This window comes from Pyricularia pennisetigena, chromosome 3, assembly GCF_004337985.1.
Source record: "Pyricularia pennisetigena strain Br36 chromosome 3, whole genome shotgun sequence".
In the NCBI taxonomy this organism is placed as follows: Eukaryota; Fungi; Ascomycota; class Sordariomycetes; order Magnaporthales; family Pyriculariaceae; genus Pyricularia; species Pyricularia pennisetigena.
The window spans coordinates 4,081,034-4,105,312 of NC_043742.1; the positions used below are offsets into that span (position 1 = coordinate 4,081,034).

Sequence of the window (24,279 nt, forward strand, 5' to 3'; positions counted from 1 at the left end):
CCTTACTAACGGCTGCGCCCCCGAGGACCCCCGCAACCATCCAGCCGAGGCACTCTTGCGCTTACCTCTGGCCCAGGGATGCCTGCCCTCGTCAGATCAAGTCCGAGGACCCTGATCGTCGCCAGATTTTGGGATTTATCGCCCGACGAGCTCAGGAACCGATCTATGCTATTATGCGAGAACAGTAGATTGTGGTGTCCAATTTGCTTCGTATATTGACACTATGCATGCTGCTATGAAATTTATCTCCCAGCCCGAAAAAAAAAAGGGAGTTTCATGTCTTTCACCGAAGGGCGTGTTTCCCAATTAATGATACTTCCATCATCCAAATACAAATATTCTCGATACTATAGAAGCGAGCATGCAGATAGCCTATTGCTAAACCCGAACAACGCCTGACTGCCCATCATTGTCATCATCATTCATCAATAGCCAGACTTGACGCCGTCAACCAGTGGCTTCTGCTCTAGCCCGTTCAAACCGTGGCCGTTAACGTCAATTCCAGTCTTGATAGCGCCAAAATTGGGCACGACACCATTTTTGACAGTTTTGTTGCCGTGGCCGTTGACATCCTTCAAGCCGCCATTAACAGCCTGCGGCTCGCTGATGACACCAGCCTGCGCGGCAGCAGCTTCGACGGACAGGTCTTCGGTGGCGTTATCCGTATAACCAGTGTCGCTCGCGTCCACGTAGGCCTCGAGGCCCTCGCCTCCGCGGGGGTACGTCTTGCAGATGGCCTTGTGCTTCTTGAGCGCGTCGTTCAGCGTCTCAGCCGACAAGTCATTGAGGAACGTACAGCTGCCGAGCGGATTGGGCACGGCCAGGCGCAGCTTGCCGTCGCGGGTCTTGAGGATGGCAGCGGTGCCCTTCTCGAGCACCTCCTCGTCGAACATCGGGTGGTCGATGGATAAACCGGCACGGCTAAACAGGTCCAAGAGGCGCCTGTGCTCGGCGTCCTTGAGCATGCCCTGGGTGTTGGCGAGGGTGGCCGTGTACGCCATGTCAATCGAGATTGCGTGACCGTGGCGCAGAGGCGTCTCGGGCATGAGCTCGTGCAAGGGAGACCAGGTGTGGCCGTAGGCAATGACGCGGTCCAGGCCGATTTCGTGCAGGTTGGGCGACTCGAGCTTGAGCATCTCAAAGATTCCCTCGCGATTAATCTTTATGACGGGGGATAACATTGTTAGCAGGGGTCTTGCGGAGACAGGCGGCCATCAAAAGAAAAAGGACCCCGGTGGACAGTCAACTCACAATATCGGCAGCGCTGCGCACCTCGGCCGGCGCACCATCCGCCCGGCCAAACTTGGACTCGATGAGCTGCTCGCAGTACTTGTCGAGCAGGTCAAACACTTGCAGGTGGGCGCAGCTCGAGATCTTGATCAGCTCAGCAAAGCCGTTGCGAACCTGGGAGATGGGAAGAGTGCGCAGAAATGTAAAGTCGAGGAAGGTGTGTATGGGTGCGTGGTAGGCGCCCAGGCGGTTCTTGTAGCGGCCATGGTTGACGGCCACCTTGATGCTGACACTGGCGTCGATGAGGCCGATGACTGTGGTGGGGATGCGGATGAAATTGGTGTTGCGACGGTATGATGCACAGGCGAATCTAGAAAAGAAAAGAAAAAAAGTCACTTCTTTGTTCGCATCCATCAAGTCGAAAGGGGGTGGACTGGTCAAAAAACTGCTTACCCTGCCACATCCGTGACCAGCCCTCCACCCACCACAAGGACGGGTTCCTGTTTTCTCCCTTGTAAGTTATCTTATCATCAAATACTATCTTTGATGTGAGTGGAGACACACCTTGCGGATAATTCCAAAGTCGGTCATGGCATCGCAGATGCTCAGATAAGTGTCAATGGTCTTGGCCTTCTCGCCGATGGAGGTCTGCTTGACGCTAAGGTCTAGGTCATAGTGCCGAAAGTAGGCCTCCATCCGCTTGCCGTAGATGCTGAAGATGTTCTTGTCGGTGACGGCCAGGACGCGACCCCATTTCTTGTAACAGTTGGCTAGGCCCGGGTTGTTGACGTCGAAAACGCCGTCCACAAAGGTAAAGTCGTACTCAATCTTTTCGTAACCTTCTACATGGAACCCCTGAGGGGTCTCACTGACGGTTGCCTTGAGGTCTGACATGTTTTGTCACTGGTTGATCTGGGGGAACAGGGAAAAAAAAAAAAAAAAAAAAAAAAAAAGACAATCGAGAGAAAGTGGGAACCGCTCGCGCGTATTTATAGAGGAAAGCCCTACAGTGTCACTCAGCTGGGCTAAGCGAAAAACTAGGAAGGGCATACCTAGGTGTTGAAGTCTATACTGACGATAGTGCTACTTATATGTGCCTCCCAGCCTTTGAATTTGTCAAAAAGCCCGGTCCGTTGTGGCTACAAATGCACCTACCGTGATTGCCACCAACAAGCATGCTTGTTAATGAACCACACGAGCGTCGTCCAAGAAACTATAGGCGCCCTGATAGTACTTGGTCAACAATCGTCAAAACCTTGAAAATACTAGGGCAATAGTTTGTTCTTCTATGTTAACAATCTGCATCTTGTACAAAATCAAAACGAGATATGCCCAGTACTCCTACCCGCCCAGGAACGTGATGACGCCGTATCTAATGCGAAAACAAAGGAAATACAGCAAATAACGGGCAACCCGCCGATATAATTCCTAGAACGCCCTATTCGTATCGCTCACATACTCGAGAAAAAGCAGTCTGAAAGAATGATAGCTTCCCCAGTATAAGAGCCTACATTTCCGTAGAGCTCCGCCTGAGAAGGGAGGAAGAGAGAGAGAGAGAGAGAGAGAGAGAGAGAGAGAGAGAGAGAGAGAGAGAGAGAGAGAGAGAGAGAGAAAAAAAAAAAAAAAAAAAGAACAAGGTCATCACATGCTAGCACACCCAGGCAGTCAGTCCACATTCCCGTCCCGCCCGCTAGGATTTAGGGTCCGGTTTGTATTTCTGCCCAAGCAAAGTCAGTACTTGCCTAATGTCGAAAAAGGGGTTCGGCAGACTCACATTATCCATGCGCCGAAGATTCTGCGGATCCAGGCTGTTTGTCGCCCCCAGAAGTGTTTGACCAATTGCCTTGGTAGCCCCTATTGCGGGCCTGAAGATGAAAATAGGCGCCTTTTCAAGAACGGCCTTTGCCGCACCTGTCGCACTTGAGCTCTCCCTCACTTCACCTGGGACCGCAATGATGGCCTGACGTGCGATACTAATGTCGCGGCTAAGACTTCTGTACCCATGGCGTAGCCCTTGGATAACACCAGTGGGCTGGTTTGCATACAGTGAAATTTGGTGGCGGGTATCCTCTTCCGAGTCGTCGATCTCCTCCCATTCGCCGGCTCTTTGCACCGTAGACGGCCCCGCACCTCCATACCTATTCTGCTCTGGAGTTTCGACGAGAAGGCCCTCGGCACCCTGAAGCATGTTTTGCGTCCCAATCGCCACCTTTGCCCCAAGTTTAATCAACTCAGTGCCAGTAGTGCGGGCAAAAGCCGCCGCGCCTTTCCCAATCGAGCGAACAACTCGACCATTCCGTTTGTACTCGCGGATGGGAATTTCGTAGAGGTGACGGAAACCACTGCCAACATCAACAAGCGACCGTACTGGTGCTAGACCGGCGAGAACACCAGGCAGCTGATGACGCTTGATCTCTGGCATCCAAACATCATTCAGCATCTCACCGAATCGCTCGAAACCTAATGCCCCATAAATAATGGCATGCCGCATCACCATGCTCGCGTTGTCAAGAATGATGAAGTTCATAAACTCAGTGGTGCGACCGGACCGAATGCCTGCGTAATCGACGCGCTTGGGTTTGAAGTCGAGCTTGACAGGTATGTCGTAAATCTCAGCGCGCTGGATAAAGGGTACGTCGCTAGGAGAGCTTGTCGTCTTGATTGTGTCATCTTTGAACCCGAAAAAGCGCGTTATGAAATCCAAAGCGTCCTGGTCGACATGCAGTCGCAGCGGAAGAACATTCACAAACATCACGATTTCCTCGGCAGTGACGTCAAGCACAGGCCTGACGATGCGCACCTTGAGATCGACCATGGGGACGCCCATCTCGCGCGGGCCATGATCCTCATCGTACATTGCAAACCTCTTCCAAGTAGACGTGGGCACGTGATCGTACACGTCGAGATCGCGGATGTGTACTCTGATCAAACTTTGTGTCTCCTCCGATCCGGGCTCTAGCAGTCGCACTACTGCGTTGACTCCACTGAGCTCAAACGTGATCTTGTGGTGCTTACTCCGGGTGAGCTTCAGCCTTTTCCCTTTTGGTCGAGAGGTTCCACCCACACGGCTGGTGGTAGTGGTAAATGCTGTCGTCGCGACCGATTCTGTATCGGAAGGGTTGATGCCGTACAGCTCTTGGTTGATGTTTTGCGAGAGTTCCCGAGGGTCCTGATGCGAAGGAATCCCGATGTAGATCGAGTTGAACAGGAAGTCACTCACAGCTTCCTCCTCAAGGCCGTCTTCTTCATGATAGCCCATTCGCCTGTCCATCCGTGCTCTTCGTTCATATGCTTTTGCCTGAATTTCCTCCACAGTCTTGCCGATAGTCTCCCTTGTCCGCTGCCAGTCGTATCCGTCATACAAGTTCCAGATGAGGTGCATATCCCTAATCTTTATTTTTAGGGGATACTTCTTTACTTTCGCCTCCTTGGGCACAACTTCCCGCATCTTTGCTGACTTCCACTCGGGCTGTGGGGTTTCGCTGGCAGGGACGGATGCAAAGAAGGCATTCTCGACAGACATATCGGGGCTGTTGGCGTGGCTGGGGTTCTCGCTGAAACCGCTGAATATGACCTCGTCGTTGGCGTATTGCGTTGTTGTGCGATCCGACATCATTGAAGATGAAGTAGCGTCGAACAGCAGCTGCCGTGTGTTCTGTCCACCGTCTTGCGACCCCAAGGTACCCATTATATCCAAGTCTTCGTCAAGATCATCCTCGGTCCAACCAGAATCCTCGGGCTCTCCAAAGTCATCGTCGAAGTTGTAGTCTCCTTCGGCTTTCCCGAATGCATCCTGTGAAATGGATGCTAGCATATCTTCGATAGGAACGATCTCTGTTTTGAACTTGTTCTCCTTGCTGGGTGGTGTCGGAGGTTTTAGAGCGTTGCCTAAACTGATCAAAGTTTGAGTGGAGTCGGCACATGTCTCGAGAACAAGGAAGTTGTCTTGAACCTCCACGTCAATAAGTCGCTGTCCATCCTCGTCCTGTATGGCTTTTACCCTTATGATAGCAGCGCGGATCTGGCTGATGCTAACGAATCCTTGAGCACATAACACAGAGTCCATATCCCAAATTTTGGTGCTGGCGGGATCTGACGGTCGCTGTACATGTCTTTTGAGGTTTTGCTTGCCTTCAGGGTCAAGGAGAGCAACATCGTCAATCAAGAGTATGGATGCCTGCTTGATATGCCACGTTGCTTTGGCATCGCCTTTCTCCTCTAGCCAAACCTTGAGACAACTGTCCGAAAGGACAATGCCCATCTTGGAAGTCATTGCGAGAGGATTGAGACCAACCACGCAATCAAGGAAGTATAATTGAACGACAGGCATCTTTTGCCGACCCTGCCCCATAGCTGTCGAGTCTGCCGTTATAACAGATGTCCCCACGATAGCAACGTGAGCCTGTTCGCCCAAGTGAGCAACGGATGCGGCAAGGCTCGCTTCGAAATCTTGCGGAGTCGCATCTTTGCTGAGATTCAAGAGGTCGATGATCGTGGGAACCCTGTACTCGACATTGAGCCCGCGGAGTTTTACTGTTATGGTAGGCTCAACAGTACCTCCGATTAGACGTACCACCAGAACAGGCGTCTCCTCGTCGCCATGTGACGCCAAAAGTGAAGACCCCACCAGCTCTTCTATTTGGTTGCGGTTGACCTCGAGAGATCTCGCTGCTACCGCCAACAGCGACGGTACAGTAACATGCGCCACATCGAGATGAGTCATTGAAGCTGCAATGACACCAAATCTCCCACCGACATCAACAGAAACGTGCGCATTCCGCACAAGGACCAGTGACATCAGGCCCGGCCGATCGTCCTCAGGGAGATACTTTGCAACAGTTCCTAGTCGGGCGAGATCTTCACCAAGAGATGGCAAGCAGCCAAGAAGCGGAATATTCGAAATGTCAGCAGCTACATTGTCAAATTTGAGTCGCAGGACCGAGCCCTTTCTTCTCTGCCGAAGGAGGGTGTCGACCATGATCTCATCATCATCTGGGGTGTCTCTGAGCTTTGACGGAGATATCAATTCCAAAAGACGCTCTAAATCAGCCTCCTTGGGAGCCATCGAATACTCAACTCGCGTCCCGGTGATTGTAACTGAAATCGGTGGATGGGGGCCGCTTTCGTCAGAGTACGGTCCATGGACTTGAATTTTGCGCAAGGCGATGCCGATGCCCTCATCTCGGCTCACAAGCTTGAATGCGCTAGTCTCTAAAACAACGTTGCAATCCTTGCCTATCAAATCCATTCGCACCGCGTTGATACGCATATTTATCTTGTTGTCAGATGTAGCGGAGCGATCGTCTGGATTTATGGGAGTGTCAAACTTGACGCCTCGGGAGGCCGGACGTGCTTGCGGCTTTGCGGGCTGGGAGTTGCCGATGCCATTGATGGAGGCGATGGAAGATCCCATGTTAAGGAAGCTACTCAAACCACCAAACCAGCTGAAGGTCTCGTCTAGACGGCGAAGATCGAGGCGTATCTGAAGCGGCAACGTTGCAATTTCAATTTTGGAAGACGGCGCCGCCTTCTGAAGCTTTACGGAAATTTCCGAACCTGATGATGGTATAGCATCTTTGATGGAGGCCATCATCTCCTTGCTCCTGTCAAATGAGATGATGTGGTTATCGTCTCCAGCGTATCCAAAGGTAAAGCTTTCGGTATCGATCGTGGTTTCGTCTGACGAATGCAAACACTGAACATTTCGCAGCTGCGCTTGCAGAAGTATATCTGCATCGAAATTTGAAGTGCGTACGCCAAAAATGCTGTCTGATGCTTCAGAGACGCCACCTAGTCGCTCCAAGAATAATACAGAAACTGCCTGCAACGTGATTTTGACGGCTTGGTGAGGCGTTGCGTCGTTCGTTGCGTTGGTGTTGGCCGTCGTTGTCTCTTGGGCTGGTTCCTGCTTGCTAGGACTAATTGCCCCGAGCAATTTTGAAACCACCATCGCTAGAATAAAACCAATAGAGGCATCGAATTGGATGCTGACGGGAGACAAGATTGCTTCAAGAATACCGTCGTTGGGTTCTTGGTTACCCACTTCGATGGGTGTAGAACTCATTGGAGAGGGAATAGGAGGCAATGAGGTACTCGCACCGAACGCACCAGGGATATGAGGGAATGCAGAACTGGCAAGGTTGGGGCTCAGGGGTTGAGGTTCACCAGATGACGAATCCCCGTCAAGCGGGACAACGTGTACACTCTTTTGTGATGAGGGCAAGTAAAGAGAAAGGGTGTCGAGGGCCAGCACCTTCTTAGCAAGTCGGGTTGGCTCACGGGGGGTTGGGCACTCGTTCTGTGATTGTGATTCCCTATCATGTCGCTCTCCCTGAATTGACGACTTTGCCCGTGCTTCGATATTTGCGTGCGGCGAAGCTGGATTGATTGGGGCAGGACTGGAATCACTTTGTTCCGATACTGTTGATGTATCCAAGCCCGGCGAGACCTCCAGCCCTCGAAGCTCACTTGTTGAAGAAACTTGAGAATCTTGGAGATCGTACGGTGCGCCCAGCGATGAACTTTGTTCATCTCTGGTTCCTTGGGGCGAGGATGCCCCTACTGTTAAGTCATTTTCACCTAACTCATTCTGCACCACGCTTTGCGTGGTGGGCTCATGCTGGGAAAAGGCGCTCATGTACATGCTTTCTGCGTCCTCATGCGTGTAAAGATGTGATTCAGTGAGGTCTTCAGTGGCTTCTTGGCCTGAACTTCCACTGCTGGAATTCGAGAGTACCGAGTTGGTCAGGGATATTGGGTTGTGGGTGGTTAAACTAGGTGAAGACTGTGGTGGCCTTTCATTCGATTGGTCCGCAGCAAGATGTGTATCAGATGCCACTGCCGTATATGGCGTAGAACTTTGCGGGAAAGACTCGTCTCGATGTGTGAAGAAGTCTTGGAGGATCGAGGCCCTTGGTGTAGACATTGATGACGCTGCTGTCTCGTTCCCGGGTTCTTGGTCACAATCCTCATCACTCAGCTCATAGGGTATATTGAGTGCAACCTCACTATCCCCCTGATTGTCTTCAAACCCAGGAACCTGCGTCGACCGCCCCTCAAGTTCTTGCTCTTGGAAAGACATGGAGGATTCTCGCGAGACCGGACTTCTCAGGGCCGACGCAGCTGAAGATTGTGGGCTGAGTGAAGGTGGAACAGACGCGGTCCTCTCAAAAGTTGAGAATACATTCGCTTCAGAGATGAGGAATGCGGTGATGTCCTGCAGGGACACATGACGCTTGCCCTCTTTATGAACAATCTTGGGACGATCTTCTTCGTGTGGTCCGAGGCTTGTGGTTACCCCTTCAACATCGATCTGGCCGAGTGAAAGCTTCACAGTGACAACATCCGGGGCAGTCACGTTTGGTTCCAAAGGAACACTGACATCAAGCTGAAAGGTAACCCCTCGAATCTGTATTTGAGTGCGATCCACGATACCCTGGAGAAAGTTGGCAAGGAAGGCAGGCAGGGAGAGGGCCTGACCTGTTCCATAGCTACCCTCGTCTTCGTCGTCTTCGTCCTCGTCGAGCACGAGGGAAGCCCCGACGTCTTGCGTCTCGGCGGCAAGGGCTGCTTCCAACTCCTCCTTCTCTTTCGGTGACTGGTGTTCCAAGAAAGACTGGGCCAAATCAACGGTGTTAGGCACCACATCTGTAGGTCCTCGTGTTGTAGTCCGGGATCGTGCATCGATGTCGTCCTTGGACTCCACCTTAAGCTGGACATCAACCCTGTCTACCTCGATTTTCAGAGAGCTGCTGTAAATGTCCATCGGAATCGTTATACGGAGCAGGACAACCCTGGCTTTTAGCAGTGTGAACGTGGGCGGCAGGCCAAGGAGTTTAGCCAGTTTCTGCAAGTTGAGTTTACGTGATTAGTATAATGCGGACCAAGAAGAGCGAAGCCATGGTGATTCCAAGCGCAGACGCACCGGAAGCTTGATGCCAACATCACGAAATTCCAACACGGTATTCCGGCCGATGGCGAGATCTAGATTGTCAAGGTCAAGTGCGTCAGAGTCGAGCAGGTCGAGGCGTGCAAGGGCGTAGCGAAGCAGTCGCTTAGGCATGGCCGAGCCCCGAAAGGACTGGAAGAGGCTCGCCATCTCGTCGTGCTGGCTGCCAGGCCGCCGCGGGCCTCGCGAGTGGTTGCTAGACGATTATGTGTGTTGAGGCGTTTGGAGTTTCCAGAAAAGAAGGGCCGGAGCCGTGGTCAACCCACAGGTTGGAAGCGATAGACTGCAGCCTCAGGTGATGGGAGGTCTGGATATAGAGTTGCGGGGCTTGTCATGTTCGGTTCGTTCACAGCATGGACGCATGCGATGACGTGACGGCAGATGCGTTTACTCGGATAACGATCATGGATAGATACAGCTGTGTAGGATGGAGCTGCGTTGTTTAATATGTAGGTACCTGAGATAACACAATAGGCTAACAGAGTGGCGCCTGAAAGACGTCGGTGAGAGCGTAGCAGTTGTAAAAGGATGATGCAAGGGAAAGAAATGGTTGGGATCAAGTCAGTTTGGGTACCTGACCCCTAAAGTGGGAGGGTCATAAAACTGGACGTGCACGAGTTTGTTGATGATTAGGAGAGACACAAGTGTAGTCACGGGAGATGCAGGGTCCAGCATCCTGCCCATTTGTTAGTTAGTACGAATAGGATAGGCAGTATACTCACTCGCCTCCACTGTGACAAAGAGGCTGCTCTCCAAATCCCGCCAGGAGTATGGGTGCTTCAAACCACCGACTGACTCCCCTTGGATCCATGGGACACTCGTGACGCTGTACTAAACGGCGGTCCCCACTAACCGTCATGGGATCCCCGCCCCGCCTCGCTGCCATCATTTGATCCCTGCAATCATGGCAACGCCGGCTTATCGAGAATCAGTGCGCGACCCGAACACATTCCCCACCCCCAGCTTCAGGGCCCAATACCTTCCCAAACTCACCAGTCTGTCTTACAATACGTAGTAGGTAACTACAAGCAACTGAGCAGATGATGCAGTCAAACCGGCGAGCGATGCCTTTTTTAGATGTGTATTACCAGCCCAGCGCCGCTGAAAATTGGGACGAAGTCAGGCCCAATGGATGGAAAGTAAATGCGTGCAATCCTGTTGTGGTGGAACAGACCATTCATTGACTGAGCATAAGTCATATATCGGATTGTCCCGTAATAGTAATGGAATTTGTGCACTTTCTCATGTTGAGTCTATGAATTCATTATTTATTTGGTGGGCAGTGGGCTAGTTGGCGTGGTCTCTTATTTATTCCTCAGTATTAAAGTGTTGAACTCTATGAGGTACTCAGTCCTTCATCCATTTGACCTGAATCACATCATCAGTCTTCACTGTGACTGTATCGTCTGGAATTGCGAGACTGGATAACTTCTAGAAAGGCTCTTTTTGAAATGAGGGACAAGGCAACCTCGAGGGTGGAAACTGATACACCTTGGCGAGAGTACAGTACATAGACAGTGTACAGCACCGTCCCAATTGGGAGGCGCTTTGTGTGGGGAATTGATGTGGGATCAAAATTTTACCGATCAAAAAAAAAAAAAAAAGTTCGCAGACACCAACGCGCCTAGCTCTAAAAGTTCAAGATAAGCTCGCCGGCGTAAGAAAAAGAGGCGTGTATTTCTTGTACAAACAGCCTCAATAATACTCGTATCCGCCCCCGCCGCTGATCTTGGGGCTTGTGGTATTTGCCAGATCACGATTTTTTTTTTCTTCAAAAAGCAAAGCCTCTCCGATAAACCGACAACAATGGGCTCAGACAAGAAGAAGGATGTCGCCGGCGACGAGGCGGCCAGGCTGAAGAAGGAAAAGAAAGAGAAGAAGCGCAGCGAAAAGGATGGCGTCTCCAAGTCTTCAAAGAAGGACAAAAAGGACAAGAAGAGCAAGGAGCGTCTCGCAAGCGCGATTGACGAGCACCTGCAAGCATCGGCCGCCAGCTCGGCAGTCAAGACTCCCGCCGTCGACGATGCCGAATCGGACGAGGAGATGGACGAGGCCAAGGCTATTGTTGCCAAGGGCGAGCTGCCTAAGGGTGCGCTGGTGCCATTTGCGCTACCTCTGGCCGACGACAAAGTCCAGAAGAAGGTCTTGAAGGCGATAAAGAAGGGTAAGATGGAGCCTGCTGGTCATGCTTGGTCAAGAAAAAAACAAAGTACTAGGGAGTAAGTCATTGCTAATAACTTGTCACACCCAACAGCTACCAAGAAGCATGCTCTCCTCCGAGGTGTAAAAGAGGTCAACAAGGCCCTTCGGAAAGCACCCACCAAAACCGCCACTACTACCGAAGTTCCGGGCGTCGTCATAATCGCAGGGGACATCTCACCTGCTGAGGTCATCATGCACCTGCCCGTCTACTGCGAGGAGCGCAATGTTCCTTACCTATTTGTTCCCTCGCGTGCCGAGCTTGGTGCTGCGGCCAGGACGAAGCGTCCCACGTCTGTGGTGATGCTCCTGGCTCAAGGCAGGAAGCGGGAGGCGGATAAGAAGAAGAAGGACGCAATCGATGAGGATGGTGAAGAGGATGACTACCCCAAGGTGTACAAGGAGCTGGTTAGCACGGCACAGAAAGAATTTGCAAAGCAACTCAGGGGACTCCTATGAGGATCAGTCTGTGTGTTGGGATGAGTTGGGTAGCCGAATTGGCTAGTCAGCACAAAAACTGGGAATGGTGTTTATGATGTACATTTTGGGCGTTCAGGTGGGTTCACATTCGGTTGTTAACTGCTGGCTAAGGTTTGCAAAGCAATCAATCATTTCGTCTCGTTGGGCGTGAAGAGACTCAGTTGCAATGGTGTTCCAAGGATGCATACATTCGAGCAGCGATATCACCGCGATTGGTATCTGGTTTGTTTCGATCTTGATTATTTGTTAACTACGGAAAAGTAAATCAAACAAAACGCCTGGTTACAATAACGAAGTTGACAACTCCATCCAGCCGTGACGCCTTTTCTGGGCCTCCATATTCATCCACTCCATATCAAAACGTGCGACTAAAATGGCTTATTCGAAGGGGTTGGTGCGGGTTCCCCACCAGGTCAGAACGCAGGCAAGGCCAACAGTCTCCATGAGCTTGGCGACAACGCTTACGCCGACGGTCTCAAGCGGGCGCTTCTCCAGGAAGACTTGCGAGATGTACTGTAGAAATAACGTCAGTGTAATTCATTCGGTGATGGGCACAAGAATGGGGTAAAACGTACGCCAGGGGCAGAGGTAGCCATAAAGATCAGAGCACCGAGGTAAGCCGAACCCTTGTAGCTGAGGGTGGCAGTGGCGTTGATGAGGGCGCCGACACCGTACGACTGGAGAGCAGAGCCGAGCAGCGAGGTTCCCCAGGCAATTCCAGCAGAGGAGGCCTCCTTTGAGCGAAGGAACTCCTCCTTGGTGTTGGCGGCCTTGGCACGGTTGTAGGTGGCACCAAAGATGGGGGAGAGGACTGCGGTTGCGTATAGGTTACGTCAGTATCCTGCCTGGTGATGTTTTCGATTCCTGATGTCCGATATGACTTACCAGCAAGCTCAGCAGTCTGGCAGAAAACAGTGCCGAGGGCAATGGCCGAAGGCTTAACGGGAGGGAGGTCTGCGATGAGGAGATAGAATGGTTAGCCTCGATTGGTCGACTCGATTGGAAACACAGGCGTGTGAATTGACCGATGTGATCAATGAGCCACAGGTTCGGGAGCTGTAAATTGAGTTTTCGTGGAATAGTCCGATGGCTTCGAGTCAAGTGGGTTCATGCCCTCGAAAGTGTAATCGTTTCCGAGGACACTCAAAACGGAAAGGCGAGTGGTTGTGGTTTGAGAAAGCTTGCTTACAGTGAAGAGACATTTTGAATAGATTTGGAGTTTCGAAAATCGGTGAAATTAACTGGTAACGTTGGTAAAGTCAGATAACAACTTGTTTGTTTGCTTCTGGTGTGATGATGTGATGGAGGTAAGGAAAGAATGGCTTGGGAATCTGGGCAAGCAGCTGGGTTTTATGTTTGCCAAAGTGCATCCGCTCATTACCACACACGGCACAGGCAGGCTAGACACGGGAGTGAAGTGGTACCTGAGGACAAGACAAACCGAAAGCATTGATCAAAACCCTTGCTACAAGCCTTGTTTAGTTCGTGCCATTACAGGTCGATGAGGTCAAAGGAGGCAGGCGCATCATCTGTCATATGATGTCACCACCTTATGAGATGTGGGGCCAGCGGCTGCGCGTTTGGCGGAGAGCTGTTGACAGGGATCAGCTTCCGAGCTTCCCCATGTGTGCTAAGACCTGCAATACGTCTCTCCCTCAAAAAGAAACCGAGCTTCTTCAAGTGCTCGCACGCACATTGGCCTTGATTACGTACAAGCAAGTCGCACTAAATCTCATATAGAACATGGCAACTCAGCTGGACAGAGAAAAAAAGGTTCAACGGCTTGCTCCCTGTTCTGTGTCTCTGAGGATATCAAGCAGTTGGCGGGGCAGACGCCGAGCATCTCGATCTCATAGGACCCACTTAGCTCTTGAGAATCGGATCAAACTCTGGGGCACGTTTCAACGACAAGCGACTGGCTTTGCTATTGACAAGCACTTTCGAATTCATTCCAACCGAGGACTTGTTGTAACAACATTCAGAGACCCAGTCCAATGTACCACTCAGTCGAAGAATGTAGAATACTCTGGCCACAGATTTGGTAAACATATACCGTCAGGGTATATCGGTACCTTGAGTATAGCAGATGCTCTACAGAAGTTCACCCATGTACCTTCCCAACTTTGTTCGTATATAGCCGGCTGTACTATGTCTGGAACGGTCCATAGATAAATAATTGTTTAGGAGGAAACTTCAATAATTCGTCTCATACTGGCGTGCTGTATCCCCCTGCTATCAGACAGACTACGATACCTTGGCTCGGCAGTGACCTTAGTTTAGACAGTGGATCCTGCGTGGTACAAGTGGCTAACTCTGTGAACCGCCAGCCTCTTTCATTGCTGGCCCTGTGTCTCATTTGGTTATGGAAATAAGAGAGTCTTGCTTTGCAAGCAACAACGATATAACAGGAAGAAACGTAGCAGTTGGATTTCTTTTACACAGAAGAAAGATTACATATAAGCCCAAGCCAAAGCACCCACAATCACGTGCATGGACGAATTAGTTCGCCTACTTCAACTGACCCTCAAGCCATATGCTGCCCGTCCTCCCCGCCTCGCAATGCAAGCAGTGCTCGGACGTCGGAAACATACTGCAAACCTTCCAAGAATGGAACGAGATTCAACAGATCGTTGTCAGTCGGATCGTTGATCCAGCCTTGTATTGGGATGGCGTTATCTGCGCAATGAGTGTATTTGTCAGTTTACAAGTCACCCAAATCGGTTTGTGGTAGGTGCGCGCAAGTACCTTGATGGAAAAGATAGCTCAGCGGGCTGTTGTCCAGAATAACCACCTTGCTCAGGTCGGGCTCGACTGAGCTGAGATCCTTGATAAAAGCTCCATGCCTAAAGGTGCAATGCTGGCGATAGTACCTGGCCGAGAAGAACTTCCTCTCCGACTCAAGCCAGTCAATGACTGGATCCGCGTACTCCTGAACCGATGCAGTGAAGACCACAAGGTTGAACCATTTGTAAACCTACAGAGCAGGGTATTAGTTGGGTTGAAAACAAGCGTCATCAGGGCAGCTAATGACTTTTGGCTCTCCTTCTCTTACCCTTCTGAGAAAATGATCGCAATGAGGCCTCTTGTGAACATAGTAGAGGATGGGATGCTGTGGACCAATAGACGCCTGGCCACCCATGCCCACATAAGTCGTGTTCAGTCGTACTTCCACCATGTGTCCCGAACTCATCCTCCCGCCCTTGGACATGCTGTGTATCAGGGTTTCGTCAAGATCCAGAATCAGAGTTTTCAGATGCTTCCTATCGGACATCTCGGGGATGTTGATATAGGATGGCTGTCGCCTTGGAACTAGTGGTCTAGGGGGTGCCGGTGTCTTAGGATACCGCGTCAGGGCTCCCGCAGGCGACGTAGGGGATTTGAGCTGGGCAGAAATGTCGTTGGAGCGGGCCCCTCCCGGGGAGCCTCCGGACGTAGATGAGCTGTTGGTGGACTGGGTCTTTCGGTGCTTCCGTTGCCTTATAGCATCCTCGGTGTGTAGCTTGATTCTTATAGAGCGGCGCGCTGGCGCAATCTCTTCAGAAGGTGAAAGCGACTTTGACCGGTTGTGTCTGCTGCTGACATGGGACTTCTCACTCCGTGTCGGTGTTCGATCGAAATCTGATTCAGACTCCGAAGATATCCCCGACGATGATGAGCCCGACGGAAACCGGCGTCCTTCAGGAGCCAGTTCTCCATTGCTACTTTTCTCGTCCAAATTGTTCATGCCGTCGATAAGGTAATCCAATGACTGTTTCCGGGCGCTTCCTGAAGATCCTCCAAACAGCCTTCTGAGCTGTAACAGCGGATCAAAGTTTCCATTCTCATCGTAGAGCCAGGCTATGAGGTAGTAGCTTGGTGTTGAGACAAACGTTGTAAGAATCCATCGCAAGGAGTCAACGAGGGAGCTGACAACGCGTCGCGGAATGCGATGCCATGTAGAAGATCGGGCGCCCATTTCTTTCTCTGTGCTGGCAGGACCAGTTGATAATAGCGGCGTTGATTCACTTGGATCGTCGTCGCGCTCTTTGGTATTGGTGGTACCGTTGCGCCGTTGCTCAGGCTTCGAGAGGATAAACGGGTCGGAATCAATATTGGATGCTAACGGCTCCGGATTCTCCGGGGCAAGCGCCCTGGCATCTCCCAAGTCGGAATCACCAGGATCTTTGTCGCCACCGTCGGCGGAAGTCACTGTAAAGCTTATCGTACTGATTGAATTGGATCGCGTGGGCGCTGGGCTTGCTGGTGGAGATATTCTTGCGGATATGGCGTTCAGCGAGTTCATCTTTCCGTTTGACCGGTCTAGGGCCTTTGGCCAGCCATGAAAGCCTCCGTCGGAAGCCGGCCAGCGTCCAGGAGATGCCGGCAATCCTTTGCAATTCAGTTAGGGGTGGTAGGTTTCCGTGGCTCGGTCGTGTTTGAGGCAGGCGTGCGAGCAAGGGGTTCCCTTTTTTGGTCTCTCTCTCTCTTTCTCTTTCTCTCTCTCTGTCCCCCTTCGCTTTGTTGTTTGTGTGGCTTGGGCCAGGCGCAATCTGTCGATGAGTAAATCGCGGTCGCGCTAACTTTGGTTGGACTTATCAGCTACGTCGTCGAAACCCGTTGCGATCGATTAGGTAGACCCTACAGCTTAGATTCAAAGTGGCCACCGAAGTCAGCCTACTCGGTACACGCTACACACTGTGGGACCTTCAAAATGAACCGAACAATCCAGCAGGTAAGGTACTGTACTGTAGCTGAGTCGTCGGTTCTTTGTTGCGCAGGCAAGGAGTGAAGCGGCTATTCCGAAAATCTGGAAGTGCGGGCTGGGGTCAAGCTGTAGGAAGATCCAGACTCCAAGAGTGAGATCTCCCGGCTGTAATCTGGTTGGGGGTCCCTCGAAGGGTGTTGTTGGGGGAGGATCTCTCAATGCTGCTCAATCGGGAATATGACGGTTGCGTTGTCTTGATGGGCCACCCCCGGTCGATTTTTTTTGCGTGGAGACAAATGCCACACTGCAACCAGGAGACTACTGCAGCCTCTACTGACGTCCTTTTTTTCTTCTTAGAACGGGGTGTACTGTATGGCGCTCTCGCTCCTGCATCTATTGGCAGCTGCACGCTATTTCCAGTGCCTTTGGAACGGTTTCTCCTGTAGTTCTAGAACGCCAGCAAATGTTCCGACAAATAGGTACAGGGAAAAATAACTTCTCGCCTTTGTGCTTGGTACTCTCTCATGCGCCTCCGAGACTTGTTCTACTGTCATCTTTTACGCCTTAAACCCGAACTAAGCATTATTAGGCTATTTTTTAGGTACCCAAGTCCTTGGTCAGTAAAACGGGACGGACTCTCCCCCTCAAACAAAGCAATTTCCACCTTTGTCCCACTGACTTTTTGGTCACGTTACAAGAAGAAGATCCAAAAACTCTCGTATCGTGGCCGTGGAGAGCTTCACGTGGCACATGCGGTTTCCGTGCGCCCCTCAACCTCGCAGCCCATGCATTTGCATTTCAGGCCGAACGCCAAGGAATTTACTCTGCAAGACACCCCCATACCTTGTCGGCCCACTAAAAACTCAATGCACGACACATGAAGGACTGCCACCAAGAATGAAGGAGGCTGCCGACTGGCCGCGCGATGATTGTACTATTGAAGGAATATCTTGCAACTAATCATCTTTGTTTATGCCATACACGAAATAAAAATAAATCAAACGTACACACTGCCCATTATCTTCCTAGACTTGTGTTTTCCAATTGCTTTTTTGCCCCCATGACTAGAGATGCACAGAGGCACATGGTGAAAACGGCCCTTCCTTTCAGTCCAAAGCGGAAAAACGCCCAAGCAGTCGACGCCTGAACCTGCACTGCTGTACCTGCACTGGTATCAGTGCGCCATGATCACACTTGGGCTGGCCCGCATTGCTCGGCTCGTCGAAAAGGGGGATAGATTCCCATGGAAAGCCGTCCATGTTGCAGGGACCAATGGAAAGGGGTCCATATGTGCATATATCTCAGCCTTGCTCACTCATGTTGGCGGCTACTCCGTTGGGCGATTTAACTCTCCTCACATGATTGATAGATGGGACTGCATCACCCTCAATGAGAGCACTGTCCACCCGAGCATCTTCGCCACAGCCGAGAAGGATGTGTTGCGGCGGAACGAGCAGCTCGGTATTGGCGCCAGCGAGTTCGAGCTTTTGAGCGCCACCGCCTTTAACCTGTTTCGATCTTCTGGGGTGGATTTTGGCGTCGTCGAGGTCGGCCTTGGTGGAAGGGACGATGCCACCAACATGCTGGACAATAAAGCCGTAACTGTCATCTCCAAGATTGGCCTGGATCATCAGTCTTTCTTGGGCAACACTCTTGCTGATATTGCGCTGCACAAAGCCGGAATTATGAGACAGGGCGTTCCCTGCGTCGTCGATGGTAGCAACCCGCGTACTGTCCTAGATGCCTTACACAGCCATGCCAAGAGCGTTGGGACCGACATCGTCCTCGCCCCGCCGTCTTCAGACACACAAACGCAGCTTTCTCGACAAGGATTTGCACCTCACCAGGTCCAGAATCTGTCGTGCGCTCTCGAGGCTTTTCGGGTAGTTTGTCCGGATAAAAGGTCCACCCCCTTATCGAAGCTGTTGCCAGTTCTACAAAAAGTTTCATGGCCTGGGAGGCTGCAGACCATCGACATCGGCAAAATCACTGATAGTAATAAATCAGCACTGTTAGACGGTGCACATAACGTCCAATCAGCAGAAGTTCTGGCTCGGTATGTCGAAGCCCATATTAGGAATGGAAACGACCCAGTCACGTGGGTTCTGGCTGCTTCTGCTGGGAAGGATGTGGCAGGAATATTTGAGCTTTTGATAAAGCCACAGGACCGAGTGGCAGCCGTCCGATTTGGGCCGGTAGACGGCATGCCGTGGGTTGTCCCTGAGGATCCTGATTTGATCCTCAAGTTGGCGTCTGACCTAGGGGTAGATAGATCACGCCTTTTCAACAGCGACACGGACCTGAGGCAAGCTTTGAAATGGGCCGTCTCAACAAGCCGCGACCAGCCAGTTGTAATTGCCGGAAGCTTGTATTTAGCTGGTGATGTTCTCAGACTTTTGAGATAATAACCGCAATGAAATGACTTCTGCTGGATGATGAGTTCAGAAAGCCCCGTGTCTTGTCGAATTCTGTGTTCGTGTTGTTAGTCAGCTGGAATGTGACAACGTGCTCGCCCGTACAGGCCCAGAACTTACAATATGAAACGCTTGTTGGCTACATATACTATAGGGTTATGGCAAGGGGTCTCCATGACTGGGGAAAGTCCATTTCTCAGAGGCACTGAGCTCACCGAAACTAGTTACAGCGGTCGTCCTAGTCAGCCGCTATTAAATGTGGTACAATGGAACAAATACCCAGAGTTCTCCAGGGGCGCTTGCAACAAACCAGATATATCTAGCAAACAATTCATAACATCAAAGCCCTCTCCATGAACCCAATATTATTATCGAATTACACCAGCAAGTAGTCGGTGGCACAGCAAGATAAGAGTCAAAAAAAAGGCTTCATCTGTTCCAGTCTACCCCAGTCTAGTAGGAAATGATATACAAGTCTTGTCGGTAATAGACGGATCCCACGAGCGTCCTTCGCATCAAGGGTCCATCGAGTGCTCCCATTCCGTTTCCAATACAGTTGATAACCCTCTATTTCGCTGCCTCAGCCTCCCTGGCAGCGGTCAAGGCACGGCCGGGCTTTGAGTTGAGGAAGTGGTTCCTAGGAGTCATTCAGTCAGCAATTGGCCACTGAAAATATGGCGAGAGGAACAGCCTGTCACAAAGCAATGCCGAGAGTGATGACATACTCGTGTGTGGCCCAGTCCATGATGTAGTAAGCCGCAACAAACGGCGGGACAATGTAGAGGACCTGACCCTTGAAACGGCGCCAGGTGTTGAAGACGGCGGCGTGGCCTGCACCGGCGAATGGCCTCTGTCGGTTAGGGGTGACGTTGTAGGTGACGATTCCCTTCTGCTTCTGTTGGGGGGTACCTAATTGGGTGTGTTAGTCACGGTGTTTCGGCTCGATCCAGCGGCGTCGTTGGGACAAATATCCATCGCTGTACTGTCGGTCCACCACTCGGTGCGGTGTCGTCATCTCGCCAGTGAACGGTCGTCAAAACTCACCAAATGCACCCCAGCCACCGAGGTACCTGCAAAGATAGCATTGTCAGTCATGAACACACCCAAGACGGCAACGCTTCGCCTCGCACGAGACAAGAAGGCTTGCTCATTGGTCATGGGAAAAACCGAACGGCTCTGCTCGCATGCTCAATTGAGACCGGCTGTGGGCGCAAAACGTACTTGTTGTACTTCCCGATAGGGCCATCGCCACCGCCGCCGCGCATGATCTGTGTAGGACGCATCTTGAACTGTGGTTGTCGTCGTCGACGTGTGGGTGAAGGTATCGAGTTGCTTCGGGGTTCTTTTTTGGTGTCGCGCGGCTTAACGAGAACTTGGATGTTCGAAAATACCCGGAAGTGATGTTCTTTCGAAATCAACCGAGATACTACCGCATATGGTCTAGCGTAGAAACAAAGATCCTATTTATTGGCCAATCAGCAACTGTGAGTTGTCAGGGCGAAGCTTCCCAAATGGGCAAATAAGTGGATACCGAAAGCTGTGAAAAGCATTGACCTCCGATCCCGACCTTGCCGGCCTTGCCAAAGCACTCCGGTCGCACAGCTCCGCGCCGACGTCTTAGAAGATTAAACAAAACCACCATAATATCCTCGACCACACACCTGGTCTGCCGGTCCATCAAGTTTCTCAGACCCTTTTCAGAGTTGACATCCTCGTCAGTTGGTATCGACTTACCTCAGCAAAGCACTACAGCACCTTGCGTCATACGATGGCTGCATCCCAGTTCCGCTTCCCCTTCCTCGCGGGCGCGGGTGCCCTGGCCTTTGCAACGGTGCAGGCATCGCTCTACGACGTCAAAGGTGGCACGAGGGCGGTCATCTTCGACCGTCTGACCGGAGTCAAGGACACAGTCGTCAATGAGGGCACGCACTTCCTTATCCCATGGCTGCACCGCGCCATCATCTTCGACGTCCGCACCAAGCCGCGGATGATCGCCACCACGACGGGAAGCAAGGATTTGCAGATGGTCAGCCTGACACTGAGGGTCCTCCACCGGCCTGAGGTGAAGGCTCTGCCCAAGATATACCAGGTGCGTACATCAGACCTCTTTGCCGAATTTTAGATGCATGTCTTTTTGAAGCTAACATCCCGTCCCCCTCCCAAACAGAGCCTTGGCACCGATTACGACGAACGTGTCCTCCCCTCTATCGGCAACGAAGTCCTCAAGTCCATTGTGGCCCAGTTCGACGCTGCCGAACTCATCACGCAACGTGAGGCCGTCTCGCAGCGCATCCGCACCGACCTGATGAAGCGCGCATCCGAGTTCAACATTGCGCTCGAGGACGTCTCCATCACCCACATGACCTTTGGCAAGGAATTCACCAAGGCCGTCGAGCAGAAGCAGATCGCCCAGCAGGACGCCGAGCGGGCCCGCTTCATCGTCGAAAAGGCCGAGCAGGAGCGCCAGGCCAACGTCATCCGGGCCGAAGGCGAGGCCGAGAGCGCAGAGACCATCTCCCGGGCCATCGCCAAGAGCGGCGACGGACTTGTGCAGATCAGGAAGATCGAGGCGAGCAGAGAGATTGCGCAGACGCTTGCGTCAAACCCCAACGTCGCCTATCTTCCGGGTGGCAAGCAGGGCACAAACATTCTGTTGAATGCCGGTAGGGCATAAGGTGGAGGAACGGTTTGAAGAAGACAAAAAAAAAATCTCAAAAAGGAGTTTTCCATGTATTACTAGTCTTTGCATTGTGGGAAAATCATGTACCTTCTCCCCTTCAGCCGTGATAATATACCAGCAATAGTGACATTTTATGCATTGTATTATCCTTTGACTATAATGTGTTCGGCATGTTGTAGTACGTGAATGTACCTGGGGCAGCCGGGAATTACTCACGGCAATCACAGCTATCTAAGCAGGTCAAGGCAACTTCATGTATTACCCGTGGTCTAGGCTTCCAGAGTCGAGACTACCGTGGTCTTGGTGGGTGCCACAAACTGCCCATCTACTAAAGTCCAACCCTCACGCTTCATCTTGAACCATTCCTTCCTCGTCTTCCACCGCACGAGATCACCGGCAGCCCTGGCGTCCTCAGCGCTGTCATGGCCTGCCAGCTGCCCCTCGGCCGGTTCCACCTGAATTCTTGTATTGAGTATGGTCTGCATCAGCATCCGGAGGCCATTGCGAATAGGCAGACCCCTGTTGTGTGGGTAGAGCAAGACAGTGTCCACGATGACCGGGTGGACGACACGCATGCAATTGAGATCGTTCTCGAGTCCGTGTCCTATCAGCGGCGTGTCACGCGAAATGAGAGAGAAGAGCAGATCTCGCGCGACCTCGGGCGACGACACCATCTGCAGCCGCTTGCGCTCGCCCGCTTTCTGCGGCGGTGGCGGCTTGTCCGACGTGAGGGTGAACGGGCTTGCGTTGGCTATGTCTTCGGGCCAGACGCCCGAGTACTGCGAGTTCAGGTCCAGGACCTCCCCAAATGGTCGGACGAGCACGTCGATCAGTTCCTCGCCGCCGGGCCACGACGTCGCCGTGAAGCGTATCATCTCGAAGCCCTTGACGGTGTAGCCCATCTCGCAGTCGAAGCAGACACCCCTGTCTTTGGGGGCGTTGGGATTCTCCGGCGTCTCGACAAAGTTCCAGAGCGTGGCGAGCTGTTTGGGGTTGGAGTGCCTGAACACGTGCGTGTCCTTGACGGTGCAGCCCGCGGACTGGCCGACCGTCTCGCCGCAGCACCTGTACTGCCTTTCGGGTATGGACCGATCGGCGGACTGCCGGTTAGGCATGTACAGCTTTCCGGGATGGTGGGTACATTTTCCGCCCGATGCAAGAGCTCCGTCTTCCTCTCGTCGGCCGGGAAATACTTGGAAGCGCTTGGTGCACCGGTCGCAAACCTCCCAGCCTTGTGAGACGGTTTGAGCTTGCTTGGCCTTGGCAATTTCTTCCTCGGCAGGAACGGTGGGAACATAGCCATACTTGGCCAGGTCGTCAATAGGGGTCAGGAGTCTGGCCTTGACGAGCTGGACCTCCTGAGTCCCCGTCAAGCCGGTCTCGATGACAACTGGTTCGCTTGATTTTGCGGCTGCGGTACTCTCGTCCTTGGAAAGAGCAGCTTCTTGCTTTCTCAATACTTCAATGCGTTCTTCCCTCCATTTTTGCACGGTGAACTTTTTGCAGGAGGTGATCCTGCTCTTGAGCTGGTTTGAGTAACCATTAGTTTTGGCAGCATTCTCCTCTTCATCCAAAGCCATCCAAATGATTTCCTGATCGGTCAGCAAAAGCCGTTTTGTGGCATCGTCCTTGGCGATTTTCTCCAAGCCTTGGTTCAGGCGGGTATACTGGTCATAAAGCATCTTGACCAACTTCCACCGGACCTGAAATGTTGCTGGCTGATTCCTAAGATGCCTTGGGTTCAGGCCCTCTGCTTTCCTGGCTGGTGCCGGTGTGGGTTCAGGCTTTGGCACAGGGGCAACCGCGGGCTCAGGAGCCGGCGTTGTGTTTACTGGCGAGTGCTTCCGTGTGCTGAAAGGGTTGTTGTTGAATTGCTGGTCTGATTTGGGCGTCGTATATGATGAGGTGAAAGGGTTGGTGTGGGAATGCCTTTGGGTCGCTGGAGTAATGGGCTGCGTGTTATCTTCTCCTGGCGAGGCATCCGAGTGCTTCCTTTTCAGAGATGGAACGGGGTCGCTGGAGACACTCGAGGCGGGAGCAGCAGGTTTTGACAAAGATTCGATGCTGCCTGGGAATACATCTCCGTCATCTGGGAGCGTATCCTCGTCTAGAAAAGGCACAACAGGTGCAGTGGGATCATATTCTTTCTCGCCCGTCTTTAAACGCTTAGATGAAGGGCCCTCGGGTGACGGTGCAGCTGGGGCCACCACATCTGAAGCACCATCATTGGAACCGTCACCCTTTGAGACACCATTGACATTTGTCTCGACGCCCACAATCGCTTCGCCAGCATGACGGAACAGACACCTAACTGAAGTGCATTTGGCGCCCGCAGGGCAGTCGATGTGTTTGAAGATTTGCAAGCCGGAATCCATGATTGCAAAGGCAGATCAGATCAACCTGATCTGTGTATATTTTACGCTTCCCAATGGAATTGCCGTGGCCAAGTGAGAATAGTCACGCATGTGAGTGGTCCGGAATGAGGTGAAGCAATCCTGCACCCAGGCTGTGGTCGGAATTGCCTGATCTGGGTGATTAATTCATTAGCCAGCTGATTAATTAGCTGCTCGAGTAGTGGCTGATTGCGCTGGCTTTTTGGGGGGGTGCGTTGGACCCTGCTTCTGTTTTCCCCTTGGAATTTTGG

At 52.0% G+C, this 24,279-nt stretch overlaps 9 protein-coding genes across 9 annotated transcripts; 3 read left to right on the forward strand and 6 right to left on the reverse strand.

Moving 5' to 3' along the window:
- Nucleotides 1–425: 425 nt before the first annotated feature.
- Nucleotides 426–2,124, reverse strand: PpBr36_02824 (uncharacterized protein; the record flags this gene model as incomplete). Its single annotated transcript, XM_029890001.1, has 4 exons — nt 426–1,160; nt 1,252–1,600; nt 1,684–1,730; nt 1,795–2,124. The coding sequence occupies 4 exons, from the start codon at nt 2,122–2,124 to the stop codon at nt 426–428; spliced, it is 1,461 nt and encodes a 486-aa protein (XP_029752965.1).
- Nucleotides 2,125–2,920: 796 nt separating this feature from the next.
- Nucleotides 2,921–9,328, reverse strand: PpBr36_02825 (uncharacterized protein; the record flags this gene model as incomplete). Its single annotated transcript, XM_029890002.1, has 3 exons — nt 2,921–2,947; nt 3,005–9,076; nt 9,155–9,328. 3 exons carry the CDS (start codon nt 9,326–9,328, stop codon nt 2,921–2,923), a joined length of 6,273 nt encoding a protein of 2,090 aa, XP_029752966.1.
- A 1,656-nt stretch (nt 9,329–10,984) lies between these two features.
- Nucleotides 10,985–11,836, forward strand: PpBr36_02826 (uncharacterized protein; the record flags this gene model as incomplete). Its single annotated transcript, XM_029890003.1, has 2 exons — nt 10,985–11,342; nt 11,433–11,836. 2 exons carry the CDS (start codon nt 10,985–10,987, stop codon nt 11,834–11,836), a joined length of 762 nt encoding a protein of 253 aa, XP_029752963.1.
- A 399-nt stretch (nt 11,837–12,235) lies between these two features.
- On the reverse strand, nt 12,236–13,059 carry PpBr36_02827 (uncharacterized protein; the record flags this gene model as incomplete). The annotated part of the gene is made up of 4 exons (XM_029890004.1): nt 12,236–12,370; nt 12,433–12,668; nt 12,743–12,811; nt 13,047–13,059. The coding sequence occupies 4 exons, from the start codon at nt 13,057–13,059 to the stop codon at nt 12,236–12,238; spliced, it is 453 nt and encodes a 150-aa protein (XP_029752964.1).
- Nucleotides 13,060–14,381: 1,322 nt separating this feature from the next.
- PpBr36_02828 (uncharacterized protein) lies at nt 14,382–16,139 on the reverse strand (the record flags this gene model as incomplete). Its single annotated transcript, XM_029890005.1, has 3 exons — nt 14,382–14,533; nt 14,603–14,831; nt 14,910–16,139. 3 exons carry the CDS (start codon nt 16,137–16,139, stop codon nt 14,382–14,384), a joined length of 1,611 nt encoding a protein of 536 aa, XP_029752961.1.
- Nucleotides 16,140–17,899: 1,760 nt separating this feature from the next.
- Nucleotides 17,900–18,946, forward strand: PpBr36_02829 (uncharacterized protein; the record flags this gene model as incomplete). Its single annotated transcript, XM_029890006.1, has 1 exon — nt 17,900–18,946. The coding sequence occupies one exon, from the start codon at nt 17,900–17,902 to the stop codon at nt 18,944–18,946; it is 1,047 nt and encodes a 348-aa protein (XP_029752962.1).
- Nucleotides 18,947–19,522: 576 nt separating this feature from the next.
- Nucleotides 19,523–20,238, reverse strand: PpBr36_02830 (uncharacterized protein; the record flags this gene model as incomplete). The annotated part of the gene is made up of 4 exons (XM_029890007.1): nt 19,523–19,592; nt 19,681–19,864; nt 20,000–20,025; nt 20,177–20,238. The coding sequence occupies 4 exons, from the start codon at nt 20,236–20,238 to the stop codon at nt 19,523–19,525; spliced, it is 342 nt and encodes a 113-aa protein (XP_029753886.1).
- Nucleotides 20,239–20,723: 485 nt separating this feature from the next.
- PpBr36_02831 (uncharacterized protein) lies at nt 20,724–21,629 on the forward strand (the record flags this gene model as incomplete). Its single annotated transcript, XM_029890008.1, has 2 exons — nt 20,724–21,044; nt 21,123–21,629. 2 exons carry the CDS (start codon nt 20,724–20,726, stop codon nt 21,627–21,629), a joined length of 828 nt encoding a protein of 275 aa, XP_029753885.1.
- Nucleotides 21,630–21,904: 275 nt separating this feature from the next.
- On the reverse strand, nt 21,905–24,010 carry PpBr36_02832 (uncharacterized protein; the record flags this gene model as incomplete). Its single annotated transcript, XM_029890009.1, has 1 exon — nt 21,905–24,010. One exon carries the CDS (start codon nt 24,008–24,010, stop codon nt 21,905–21,907), a length of 2,106 nt encoding a protein of 701 aa, XP_029753888.1.
- Between the last annotated feature and the right edge of the window lie 269 nt (nt 24,011–24,279).